Source organism: Phalaenopsis equestris, unplaced genomic scaffold (genome assembly GCF_001263595.1).
Source record: "Phalaenopsis equestris unplaced genomic scaffold, ASM126359v1 Scaffold000545, whole genome shotgun sequence".
Taxonomy (NCBI): Eukaryota; Viridiplantae; Streptophyta; class Magnoliopsida; order Asparagales; family Orchidaceae; genus Phalaenopsis; species Phalaenopsis equestris.
In genome coordinates, this window is record NW_018164985.1 from 542528 (window position 1) to 556738 (window position 14211).

Genomic DNA, 14211 nt, shown 5'->3' on the forward strand with positions numbered 1-14211 from the left:
TATATATATATATATATGAAGAAAATAAGAGTTGTATTTTCATTTCATCATTTCGTCGATTATTGTCGCTGACCTCCATCTTCGCACGCAAATGTATAATAAAATCGGGCGAGGGAGTTTTTCTTGAAATATCCATTCGAGAAAGCCCAAGTACCTGTTCAAAGAAATCAAGTACCATTCAGGAAAAATGTGTACTTGTTTGGAAATTTTTTATAAAACACAGAGGATTTAAATACTCATCCTAAGAAACACGAGTAAATGTTCAAAGAATTAAGTATCGTTTAGAAAAATTAAAGTGCATATTTGGCCAAATGGATGCTTGTGATTTATATTTTTGCAAATACACTAAAGGTACATAATGTCTTATAGACCATGGGCAAAAATCTTTGCTTTATTCGCCGGCCAAAGTGTCTCACAACACTAACCAGTAAGTCATATAGGTAGTTGAGCGGAATGTCATTCTACTCGTTGCCCTCTAACAAGAGTAGACCCCACGAGTGTTAAAATTTTTTGTGATTTTGGAATTTCAAATAACTAAAAATTTGGGATATTCAAACTTGTTGAACCAACTCAAAATTATAAATTATTTGAACTAGCAAAAATTAATTCAAATTTGAGTTTTCAAAACTAAGACGCCTAGGGTTTAAAATTAATTCAAATTTATGGTTTTGAATTTAGGCTCTTAGAGCTTAATAATAATTTGGATTTGGACTTCTAAATATAGGCTCTTAGGACAAGAAAATAATTTGAATTTAGACTTTTAAAATTCAAATTTAGGCTCTTATGGTTGAAAAATAATTCACACATGAGGCTTTTGAAATTTGAATAATTCGCCATAGAATTTGCAATATAACCTACTAGTGAACAGAAGATCATTCCTTTTAAAGCCCAAAAATGAAATTGTGTAATCCAAAATCACAATATTCTTGCAAACACTCCAAGTTCTAAATGAATGCAAGGTATACAAATTTCAAAACTATTTCTCAATATTTTTGAATATGTGCGAGTGCTTTTAAGACTTATATGAATAATGAAGTTGAATACTCTCAAAATATAAATATTTTAAAATGTTTATAGAAATGAATCAACTATAAAATTTTTCAAAATCTTACATGTGGCTCTTGATATGAATTTCTTATCAAATTCTTAGTTCAAAGATTGTGCAAATCTTTAGAGCTTATAAAATCTTGTAAGCTATTCAATATGAAATTTAAGACTCGCATGTGCTCCACCAAATTGAGTAGTGTTTAAATTTCAAGGGTCTAAAAATGTTTCGCAGGTTCAAATGAAAGATTCACTCAATCGCTCTAATAAGTGTGGAAGGTTCTTTTGAAGAATCTATAAGTATTTTAAAATTAAAGAAAAAATAAAACCCAAGATAATTAACTATGCACAAATTCAAATTAGTTGCATTGTCTACAAGGCAAGGTCAACTGGTTTGATACTCCTTGTAAGGACTGAAATCGAGTCTGGTAATTTTTATAATGTCCAAATAAAATTTACAAGTCCAAATCACCTAATTCGGTCATTCTCTTTATTAAAACTAGAATCAACAAGACCAATATGTTAAAGATATTAGACTTACAAATTCAAATGAACTTTAAACAAATGTTTCAAACGCCCAAATTTTCCCCTAATGACCGAGTTGATAAGGTTTCAACTGGATAGGTCATTTTTAAATCAACTTTTCAAAGTAACTAACTAAAATACTCTACTTAAAATTAATCATGTGAAATAACTTAAAATAAATCAAATCCACGTAACAGTTTCTCAGGGATGAAACTTTTGAATGACTTCAACTCAAAAAAAGTGAATGTCACATTTAGTGCATTGTTATATTCAAAGTAATTTCATGCCAGTAATAATTTTGATCGAGTCCTTTGCCCGAATGATTTGGCACAAAGACTACACAAAAAGTAACAACCATAAATAGAGACTTCTGATCAAGTGGTTGATATCAAATGACATCATTATATTACGATCACAGTCGTGGTGCGTATGTTCCCCAATAGTTTTCTACTCTTTTGAGTTTTGAACCATAAGTGTATAATTGATTGACACAAGGTCATCTATTAGCAAAGATCGATTTACATTTCTCTATTAGACAAACATTCACCCCAGATCTACAAGGGTCCCTTGAATGATGCAACTCATGGTTGCTGACAAGAATCATTCGATCAAGTTAAATCGACTACCTCCTTTGACTAAGTAGACTAGGAACAACAATCTAAAATGACAGAACCATGAAATCTTGAACAGGTTCGTCATTGTTTCCTCCAACTACTTTAAGTTCAAGGTGATAAATTTTATAATCTAAATTATATTTATTGCTACTTTATGTTAAATATTCAACTCTAAATGATTAGCCTTAATTGAAAGTGCTCTTTTGTTATCGGGAAGCGTAAGTAACCATATAAATTTGTGCCTATGAAAAACCTCAAACCACCCCGAATCAAAATGTCCTCACAAAATTAGGATAAGTGTCTTATTTACAATCCTCTTTGCGTTCACAAAATTGGCCCTACAAAACTATCAACATCACTGACATCTGAAAATTTGGCCCTAGAAAGCTTTCGACAACACCAACAAGAGTGCAGACCATTGAAATTTTCGAGCACACAGACCTCCACATCATTAAGAATATTTTTTTTCCGACAGAGATCTTAAGGAGAAAGTATACATGAAATTTATCCTAGAATAAAATAATCAAAGAAAATACCAATAACATATCCGAAGAATTTAAAAAATCAATTAATCATATCTCTTTGTGCCTGATTTGGCAAATTGTTCAGTATGCAGAAAAATGAGAGTATGCTCCACATTTGAGTTCATCACAATCTTCATAAAATGCTCACCTTAAAAAAAAATGATTTTGTTCCTTCAATGGATACTTGTTAGTATTATAGGCCCTTATATTAACAATCATACTAAAGACTAAATGGAAGTTGTTAATAACATTTTAGAGTATCTTAAATGAAACCAGAAAAAAAAAATTAATATAAATATCCATCCAAGAAAATCTGAATTCTCATAGACGTTGATTGGGGTGGGATGCATGATATTGAAGATCAACATCTGGTAATTATACTTGTGTAAAAAGAAACTTGATTGTATGTAAAAGAAAAAAATTTGCTATCTCAAGAAGTTGTGCCAAAATAGAATATAGGGCATGGTCACTTGGTATGTATGAACAAATAGGCTAAACAATTGGTAAAAGAACTTTCAAGGGAAAAAAATCTCTAAAAGTGTATTGTAGTAATCAATCTGACAAGTATTGCAAAAAATCCTATTATCATAATACGACTAAAAATATTGAGATGCACAAACATTTAACCTCAAAAGATGTTTTTTAGATTCACTGGTCCAACAAAATTATATTCAAAGAAACTCTCAAACTATCAATATTCAAAGAAACTCTCAAGTATTGTTAAAATAATTGAAAAAGATGTATGATCAACATATATTATCCAACTTGAGTCAGAATGTTGAAATAATTCTGAAAGCATGGCCAACACCCTCCATGTATAGCACAAAGGTAATCCGCACAAAACTTTTCATATACAATCAGCTAACAAATTCATTGGCAGTAAATTTACATATATAGCAACCTGACACTACGAAGGAAACATCATTCCGTTTCTGTAGTCAGTTCTTGATATTCAAGATATATATATTTTCTTGATAGTCAGTTCTTTAACACAACCTCTCATCTTATTTTTTAAGAAATAATAAAAAAATACAATTCAATACTACAATTGTAACAACCCAAATTCTCATCCATTGAGATATGATCCGCTTTGGCCTAATGACCTCACGATTTTATCCTTTGGTGTAACTTCCCAGGAGGTCACCCATCTTAACAGTACACCCAAGCGAGCACACTTAACTTTGTAGTTTTTGTCGAAACTCCAACTGTTACACCAAGGCACCTCAATTTTTAGGAGTTCGGTTTCACCCTGCTTGAGGGAATTTAGTATTTTACAATCTCCCCCACGTAAGTAACCACCACCTTTGTCAATGTTCTTACCCAAAATCATCCACCAAGCAAATAGGATTCTAGAGGTAGCACCCACCATGTTGCAGTTTATCCCATCATGGGTTCAAGAGGTGGCTCCCATGTCGCAACGCTTAGTTTTGAATGGCACTTGGTTCTCATCTTCTGGATGGTGCAATGCTCTAATACATTTTGTAATAGCTAGAACTCTTATCTATCGAGAAATTGTCTGTTTTGGCCTAATGGTCTCACAGTTTTATCTCATTGGTGTAACTTCCCAAGAGATCACCTATCCTAAGAGTGCTCTCAAGCGAGCACACTTAACTTTGCAGTTTCGTCGAAACTCTAGCAATTACACCGAAAACCACCTCAATTTTTAAAAGTCAGTTTCATTCTATTTAAGAAATTTCACAACGATCTCCCATTTTCTGCTCTCTTTTCTTCTCATTCTAAGTTTCAAAAGCTTCCAATGTAAGGGGTTCGCATCTTCGCATGGTTTAAAAGTAGATTATAGCTCTCATCTCAGGTACTTTACAGGTTGAGCATCAAAGAGTAAGATAACTTCTTTAGTTAGAAGTAATTCTCTGATTTCGATAAAAGTTTGATGTCCATATCATTAATTTGCCAAGTAAAGGCTTTAGCAGATCCCAGCATACAAGCATGCTGCTCATTTCTCTAAGGACAATAATTTTTATTAAAGTTATTGCCAAGTTCAGCAAGGCATAAACAGAATAAGGGGGCGTGCAAGCTTACCAATTCTCCTGATTGGCTCATTATCACCCTTAAATCGTCCACAATTATTTATTTCATCCAAATAACATTTGCACTAAGTTTAAAGGAACATAATTGTTGCGTGTTATTAAATGCCAGCTATATAAGCCATATTTTGTCAATTAAAGAGAAATAATTATTTCCTAGTACTTCTTAAATAAAAGGGACAAGAAGTTCACAAAAAGAAGTATGACTAATATACGATACAAACGGAAAAAAAAAACCCAGAAATATGAGTTAATAGCACTATCATTAGAAGGAGAATCACTGAGATATCAAACCTAACTTTACCTGCAGCTTGTGATATATTTGTGTCATAGCTTCCTTCAATCTTAAAACCTATATGAAATGAAAGAAAAAGAAAGACTAAGACAATTATGAGAAAGAGATATAGTTATAAGAAAATATAAGAACAACTGTTATGCGTTTCAAGCATCTATCAAGTATGGAATCTACTTTAAAATTTGTTAAGATAATCTCTAGTATACGAAGCAAGGATGCTTTAAGCAAGCTTATGCATGTAAAACTCTCATAAATAACTTGGACTTGTATTTAAGCTATGTATAAGATAATTCCTCATATTAAAAAGTTATTGTTTTATGCACTATCATTCAACATAAATACATATCAATTATACATTATGCAAAGTGCATGTTTGAGATAATGTAACATCTTATTATTATGTTTTATTTTCAAAACGGAGCATCTTTGTATTTATGAAATGCATAATGAAGTAAATTGTTGATTAATATACTCATGAAAATGATATAGGCATTTCAATGTTTTATGATAGAAGACATAATGCGCTTAAGAAATGTCATATCATGCAAAATATGTTGGCGATGCTTATGTCGTGACCTTCACATGTGGGGCAATAAGTTGAAGAGATTAGCTCCTATATAAAAAAAAAAAAAAGATCCTCAACTTTTCGATATTAGTTTGAAGGATTGTTACATAGTAATAATACTATGTTATACCTGAACAATATTAAACCTTCTGATGATAGTCAATGGGTTGGATGACAAACTTATGATATTATACAGTGTAGATTTGATGCAGTCTACAATCATATGAATGCCAGTGAACCTAAATATCCATGTATAATATGTTCCAAGGATATGACAAGCTATAAAGAGATAAGGAATATTATATATGATAATATATGATATGCAATCCTATAAAATAAACAAAAAGTATAAATATTGTAATGCAATTGATCAAGTTTATAACCACTAACACTTGACTAGCATAATGCATATTGGACACTTCACATGTCCATTATGAGTCCTTCGATACAATTACCATACTACTATGCTATGTTCTTAACCAATTTCATTTCCAAATGATTGTGTAATACACCAACTAGTTGATGAGTATACTTCTGATCATATTGCAAAGTTTAAGATTAGCATGTCATTTTACTTCCATTCCTTGAGTATTTGACTAATGTACAAGAATTATTTATCTTATTGAACTTTATAGCTCACCAAATTATTATTCTGACAGTGGTTATAAAATGAGAAAAGTAAGATAGAGTATTGGTGAGGGTCATGTTTTGGATTAATATTATATGTATTAATGCTTACTATTTATATAAAATATGGATTTTATTAAGGAGCGTATACAAGAAAAACTTAATGTCATGCACATCAACTCTAATATTTATTGAAAGCTATGTAGTTCCTTGAATTAAAAATTTTGAGATGCTTCCATGAAGCTGATTTGTTCCCTTTCTGGTTCTAAGTTTGGATTGTGTTGCATGTTTCAGTTCAAGTAGTTCAAGGGTCTTATTCATATAACATAGGTGTTTGTTCACGGGTTGGACTACGAGTTTGTCCTCAAAGATCAAATATAGATTGAAATAAAAATAATCACGGGCTCAAACCAATCTTAAATTAAAATGATTAATACTAGCTTGAACCAAGATTGGATTGAGCCATCTTATAGCAAAGCTTGACATAGCTCAAGATTAAATCAAATGACTTTGACATCTTGAAAGGTTCGGAACAATTCAAGGTCAAATCATTTGCAACCTTAGCTACATAACAAGACAAAAAATAAATCAAATAACAAAATCACAGGCAATTGAAAATCAACCCGGCATCCTCAATAAATGCTAATCAAATTAAAAGTATATTTTGTGACCTATGCAAAGGATTTTCAATATATTTTGTTTAATACCATACAGTCAATCATTTAATGCGCTACTCATGTCAAATCACATAGGAAATGAAGATCAAAACTCAAATACTCATATAAATCCTATTTGTCATACTGCCACAATGCATAATTTATTCAATATAGTAATTCCGAAATAATTCATAAACAGAACAATGGGTATGTCAAAGATTTTTAAAAACAGATAATAAGTGTATCATTGTTTTGCAAATTTGAAGGAAAGCTCAAAACAAAACCTCAAAATGTTTCAAGGAAATTCAAGCAATGGTATTTGAGTTATAATAGCAAGCAGTTTATTTTTCCAATGAATGAAATGAAATAATTAATGTAAAACAAAGCTACCAAGTATTTAACTGTTTTTAAATGGCATAGCACAAACAACAAGCCATGTCGATAATCAAACGGTACCTTATTATACAGGTATCCGGTTGTAATAGGATATGATGACCAGAAATGGCGCAGTAGTTCCTGAATAGAAGTCCAATGCTGACAAAATAAAGTTAGAGTTAGCATCATCTTCATAGAGCATGTGAAGAAAGAGAAGAAGCGTGCATACTCCAAGAAAATTTGAGAACCAAACTACTACGGTAACAAGAAAATTTGTTGGCAGGTTAATTGTGACATTTATACGCAAAAAGGGAGCTGGGGAATATCATTCAGTATAGCTTAAAAGTTAAAAAAAGCTTGAAACATAAATTAACTACAGAGTAATACTACAGGAAGCATTGAAGATGTCATGCATCTGAAATTGCAAAGAAAGTTTAATAATGGATGGCAGCTACTACAATAACCAAAAAATTATCTGAGACACTAGAGTGTGACACCACATGTTCACAAAAGAAATGCTCCAGTTACCAATTTCATAAGAAAATATTTCAAACCACCCAAAAAATCATATGTAAAGATGTGTAACTTACAATCATGAGCTCATCTTTTGTCCTTCTAGGAAGCTGGTCAAGGACGCTCTCGAGGGAGCCCTTTCCAATGTGATGCTTGATACTTGAAAGATGTTGATTCAATCCATTAAAGACCTAGCTTATACCAGTGAGGTAGTTAGGGTTTCCTGCTCCAGGCAATTATAATTATTGATGAATATACAAAACATACAAAAGCAATGCCACATAAAACTCAGATAAGGAGATGACAATTTAAAAACACAAAGAACATTAAGTCCATTTTATTAAGGATAAATTGTCCAAATTCATTCCTCTTTGAAATAGACAAACCGAGAGCATCTGGAAATCAATTGAATGTGAGTGCATTATCATTATGATCAAAGAGGGTAAAAACCTTGAGTTGTTGATGTTACCTAATGTAAATGAAAATTGATGGTTATTCGTTGGAATGAATAAATTATTTACCAATCAATTTAACTATAATATTATTGTGTAGAGAGTACTTGTGATCGCGATGGAATGGCAGAAGAGACAATAACATGAAACTGAAGGATTGCGAAGGAGGAGACCAAAAGCTTCAGAAAGGGAGCAATGAAAGGAAGAATACCAAGAAACAAGCCTCATGAACTCGGCTCACAAAGCATTGAAGTAATCCATGCAGACAACTTATGCATGCTATTCACAAAGAACAAAAAGGAAGCTAAATGCAGTTGAAATGTATATATTTGCATACTTTTACCAAAAATCACTAAGAACTAGCTTTTAAATCTATAGAGAAGTTCAGGAGCCATAAAGTCAGCAAAACCTTTCTCAAAAAATAAACAAAAAAAGCAAAAATAGATAGACTACAATGTTAAAAAACCAATGACACAACAAAGCAACATGATTAAGCATACTAAAACAACTGTAAGTCAGGGAAATATTATTAAGCATAAAAAATCATCATCAGTAAGTCAGACAAGTTTGACTACGAGTTTGTAGCCTATGTCAAGTAATACTATACATCAGATCTTGAACATGAAAAGATACACATAATCAATGGGGTATGAAATATAAAATGAAACTAATTAAACATGAGAATTCTACCTTCAAAGCAACATCAGATTGGACAATATCCTTCAACCCTGTCACTTTTGCTTCAGAGATTTGTTTCAGTAAATATTCATATGACTCCTCCAAACTAAGATTGTAGTCAGCATTTATAAATCCAGCGGTGCTATCACCTAAAGCTCTAAGTGCATTGGCATGTTGAGAGTCAAAGTAGTCACGAGGATCCTGTAAATAATAACTCAATAAGAAAATAGTAAAACAGATAATGGGTAATTAAATCATACCAACAAGTTTATACCTTAATAAACAGTGGTGCATATGGGAGCCTATGAGGACCTTGAAGATCCTCAATCTCAGTCATTCGACAAGCCTTCTCAAAACGTTCTTGGTTTTCATTTCTATTCAGTGCTTCAACAGAGGACTCTAGCATACAGAATTCATAGTACAAGGGAAAATTTCAGTTAAACTAAAGATATTATAAAACTGAAGAACAAAAGAAAAATAGACCTATAATTGCTAACCCTTCTTTGACCTTGCAAGAGCTTCAGCAACTGTCCTTGTATCCCCCAACTCAACGTCTACAACAAAATAATGAATAATCATCAAGTAAATATTTTATGAGATGTTGTCATTTGAATGATCATTAACCTTATAGCTCATAATCAAAATTACCACTTCAAAAAGACATTCAAAAAATATATTAATAATAAGCCTGTAATAGTAAGTGTAGATATTTTAAAGGAAAATCACTAGGAAAGAAAATTCATCATAAGCCACTTAATTAGCTGCTAATACTATTTTGGAGAATCAATTCTAGTTTTTCTATATCAATGCATGCCAATTTCAAATGCATAGTCAACAAATAAGACGTGTTAACTTTCCTTTTCAACAAGAATAGCAGCCAACTCATTCAAAATTTCTTCTTGCATTAAATACATAAAGCTATAGAAACATTTTGACTTATGAATAAGATTCCCATATATGATTTGAAGCCTTCATCACCCCATTGAGAGGAAAACAGCCGTTAAAAACCAGACTGCTTTCAGCATTTTCCCAGATGAGTTGAAAAAACTCTGCAATTGCTCCTTTCAAATACATGGGTGGTAGATAAGTTATAGCAACATTTAACAAATGATCAAAAATAACAGACGCAACCCACAAAAACATCAGAATATTTTCAACACACTGACCCTGTTTGCTGCTCATAATTAGGATATTTCCAATAACAGGGTGAAATAGCATTACACTATCTCATTTTAAAGAATATATCACAATAATGTAAATTTGAATTGAAGGTCCAACAACATAAAACAATGAAAATGTAGAAATAAGAATACAGAAGTTAATCTACCTAAAGCCCTTCCCTCAAGGACAACAGCTGCATGCCTATTAAGATCTTGTGAGAGAGTTCTTCTTGATAATTCATTCTCAGCATCAATGGTTTCCTTTATTCCATCACGCAAAATACCGTGATTCTGTGATAATTTAGAAAAAGAGAATCAATCCAAAAGATAAGGTTTTAAACCTAAAAAAAAGTATCACTAGGAAAAACTAAAATTAGGATTTAAGGACAAGATGTAGAACCATCAAGATCAAGTATTCTAGAAAATAAAGATAACATAGATACAGTCAAAATATGCTCACAAGTTTCACAGAACAATAGCAAAAGTTCAGAAAGATTGACAAGTATCCTTTTAAGTATTTACAAAGGAAAAATTATGAGTTGTTTTTATTCAGAAACTCGGTAACAACCAGGATTCTGATACGCCTGCGCCTACGCTTGCTCCTGGAAACGAGAGAGCCTTCAAACGACGAGCCGGTCCAAGGAGAACCGGTCTAAACTGGCCAGACTACACCAGCACAGCCGGCGGTCTGGCCAAGCCAGTCGGCCCAACCTAGAGAGGCGGGACGCCTAGGAAAGGCTGAGAATAATTTCAGCGCCCAGGTGGGGCCCACACAGCCGCTAATCACATACAAAAGGAGGGGAATCAAGAAGGGGGTTTGGGGGGAAAGTTTGAAAAGAGATCTCAGAGAGTATTTTTGGGGTTTATTTTATATTTTGATTTGTTATAGTTTTTTCTTTTCTCTTGGTGTTCTTAGCAGCCTCTAGGGTTTGTAGAGAGACGATCTTCCTCTCGAACAGTACATCAACATTATATCTTGTTTGTTTTCGTTGTTATTTGGAAGATTAGACCTCAATTGAGTTCTCCCACATCTCTATTGCAGTTTATCGGCTGTTTATTTGTTGTTTTTAATTCCGGGTCGTATCATTTTTTTTTAAATTTTACATCATAATCCAAACTTTTAGTCTTTTATCTTACTACACTTAGCTTAGAAAATAAATCAAAAAAAGGCTCTCCATAATTTAGATTTTATTGGTTTCCTGCAACCAAACTATTTTGATTGAGCATCTATTTATTTAAGGATGCTAGAAAGCAATACAGCACAGATTTAATAAAGTTTCAAATACACTGAAATACAAATAATACATAACACACTCGAGCATGTGCATAAAGCTATTACAACCATTGTTGTGATGAATAAATTTGTCTTAAAACATAGACATTAATACATTTATGCTAGCATGGAAAACTTGTTCCCCCGGCATAAGTTGTGAAAGCGTAGTTCATGTGCAAATAATAAGTGACCAGAAAGCAGGCTTTTAAAAAAAATTATTATGCATTACGAAATCAAGGCCTCACTTTTCATAGTTAAGCATATCTAGTTTCAGATATATTCATAAACGGTGTAATATGCTACACATTACAATCAACGACTAATTTTAGAACAACAAATACCCTTCAAACTACATTCATAAGTAAAACTGTACATAAAAAGCAATAAAAATAAAAGATATAAGACAAATTTATTAAGAATGCAGTTAAACTTTAATGAAATGAATGAAAAAAAAATGTAATAAAACATCAGTCACTTTCAACAACAAGAATATACATACAGGAAGATGTACGTAGTCATCTGCGTGATCAGCTTCCATGTCCAATGTTGGATCAACACGTCTAATCTGCAAGAAGTTCAACATATCTTAAGGTTCTCCTGTTAAAATAACAATAAAGAAGACAGCATAAAACATTATATAATATCTCAACCATAGAAGCCTAACTGCAGAGTAAGTTCAAGAGAAATATATTACCCTACATATACATGCCTTCTTATACATCATCTAAAAATAAAAGGCAAGGATATATATCCAAGTGAAATAGAATTAGCAAGTTGACACCACTATGAATAATAGAAAAATTTTAAAAAGATAAAAACCATTATAAAATTAGAATTATCAAAGAGAATGGATGACACAAGAAACCTTCTTTCGAATTTCATCAGCTAAGATATCATCATGCTTTAAAAATACAGCAAGCTCTTCATCTTCAGCTGCCTCTGCGGCTGCAGCCACTGAATTATTGGTCCTGTGAAGATATTCAGCTCTACAATACTTTGTCCAGAAATCCTTTTCAGACATCTAGCCATCAAATTTATAGTCCCGTGTGAAGGAAAGACAGAAAATGAGCACATAACTCCACAATAGCAACTAAAAGGGCAGCTTTACCTTACTGGGTACAAGATCAAGAAAAGCACGATGAACAGCAGGTTTTTCAGCAAAAATCTACAAAAATAATATGAAAAAAAGTTAAGCGTATTATTGACAAGAGTTACCCTTCTAGGAACCCAAAGGATCCTATCAAGATAAACAACCACTTTAAAAGGGGCTGGCACCTTGAATAAGATCACTTTGGCATAAGGGAAGGGTAACTAAAAACGAGACAGCTATAATTTGCTTTAAAATTCCCTAAAGTGTTAAAATTTCTATGCCAAGGCTTTACAATCCTAGAAGATAGAAAAGCAATAAATAAGAGAATCGCCTAAAATTATTTCCATCAAACTAAAAAGAAAAAAATAAGAAAAAAGAGGAAAAGTGGAAGTGGTGATCTAGAAAATTTGGCATAACTTTATTTAATTCAAGGCCTTCCAGATAAAAGATTCTAGCATAAATTCTGTGAAGCATAGATTTGGATTTTCAAGGCATGTATTCACTTAATATTCAAGACCTACATATGAGATCCTAGAATACCTTGTGTGATGTACAAAGTTAGATTTCTATGAGAGCACAAAGTGATGAACATTTGGAAAACTGTACGTGCAATGTAACTAAATTAACACCCCTATAGTTTGCTAATATGTCACTACATCATAATGTTAGACTCTTTTTCACCATAATACGGCAATGTAACCCAAGTATCAGGGATCATGCAGGGCAGCACAATTTATTGAGTAAATAAAACATGTTCAGCTTCCCTTGGAACAAACAGAGTTCAATGCGTGATGTTTTTTTTCCCCCAAGAAAAGTTAATTTTCTATATTTCTTTAAGTGCAGTCATTAATGACAATGAGAGGATGTAACAGGGAAACAATATTATCTGGCAGGGACCTGAAAGGCTTACATACCTGATGAATTATCTCCGGTGTCAAGCTAAACGTGACTTTATTTGTCTGTGGATGAAAAATTAACAATTAAAACACAAGAACAAGTGTCATGAAAATACTTCAAAAGAAAAAAAAAAGAATTTCTTAAAGAAACTTCAATTATAAAATAGTCCAATGCTCCATATATATATCCAAATAATGACAGCAGTAACGAAAATATCACCAAACTTGTTCTAATCCAGCAACAGAACGGAGCATTTAAGGAAAATCTCAAGTTATTAAAACTATACCCGACCATCAGTTGATGGCCTGATGTCAGCAAGCATGGAACTTTTGAACCCAGTCCTTTGTTTGGACACCTTAATTGCAGCATCATTAAGTAAACTCTGCAGGAAGTATACGATGACTTGTAAATATAAAATTAAATTCAGATATGCAAAAAAAAGAAAATCGTAAGAACTTAGAAGTGCATGTGATAGATATACAAACAACCTTCCTAGTAGCCCAAAACTCAGATTCTGTCAATATACCAGTCATAACAAATTGTTTGTGCAGCCTCTGTAATTCACTGTCAAGAAAGTTTTTCAGTTTCATGATTTTATAACATCCAGGCATACTTTAACCGTATTCAAAAGCAAAAGAAATACAATTTTAAAAAGACTCGAGAAACTAAAACTTGAATTAGCCATAATAGAACTTTTAGATAAGCCATGAACAAAGAGACAAGATGCAACAAAGTCGGGTATACAATGTCCACACATTGTAACATTCAACTATCTCTGATTACCAACAAAAAGAAGCACCAAGCTTAAGCTATTGCTCTTCTTTATCAACATGTTGGTTGTATGCAGGGACAGCACTAATTCTAAGAAGTCCTGTAGC

At 32.4% G+C, this 14211-nt stretch overlaps 1 protein-coding gene across 2 annotated transcripts in view; it reads right to left on the reverse strand.

The window, feature by feature from the left end:
• LOC110029071 (probable RNA polymerase II transcription factor B subunit 1-1) overlaps positions 1-14211 on the reverse strand; it is a 62319-nt gene that overhangs the window by 17017 nt on the left and 31091 nt on the right. The window contains exons 6-18 of one of the 2 annotated variants that reach the window (XM_020731189.1): positions 13822-13897; positions 13620-13715; positions 13351-13395; positions 12455-12511; positions 12212-12367; positions 11846-11911; positions 10241-10364; positions 9411-9467; positions 9188-9312; positions 8926-9114; positions 7861-7974; positions 7352-7429; positions 5057-5104 (exon numbers count right to left, since the gene is read on the reverse strand). In XM_020731189.1, coding sequence (XP_020586848.1) covers positions 5057-5104; positions 7352-7429; positions 7861-7974; positions 8926-9114; positions 9188-9312; positions 9411-9467; positions 10241-10364; positions 11846-11911; positions 12212-12367; positions 12455-12511; positions 13351-13395; positions 13620-13715; positions 13822-13897 — 1231 coding nt within the window. Of the gene's footprint in view, positions 1-5056; positions 5105-7351; positions 7430-7860; positions 8007-8925; positions 9115-9187; positions 9313-9410; positions 9468-10240; positions 10365-11845; positions 11912-12211; positions 12368-12454; positions 12512-13350; positions 13396-13619; positions 13716-13821; positions 13898-14211 lie in introns of those variants that run through there. The other variant, XM_020731190.1, reaches the window with a different exon arrangement.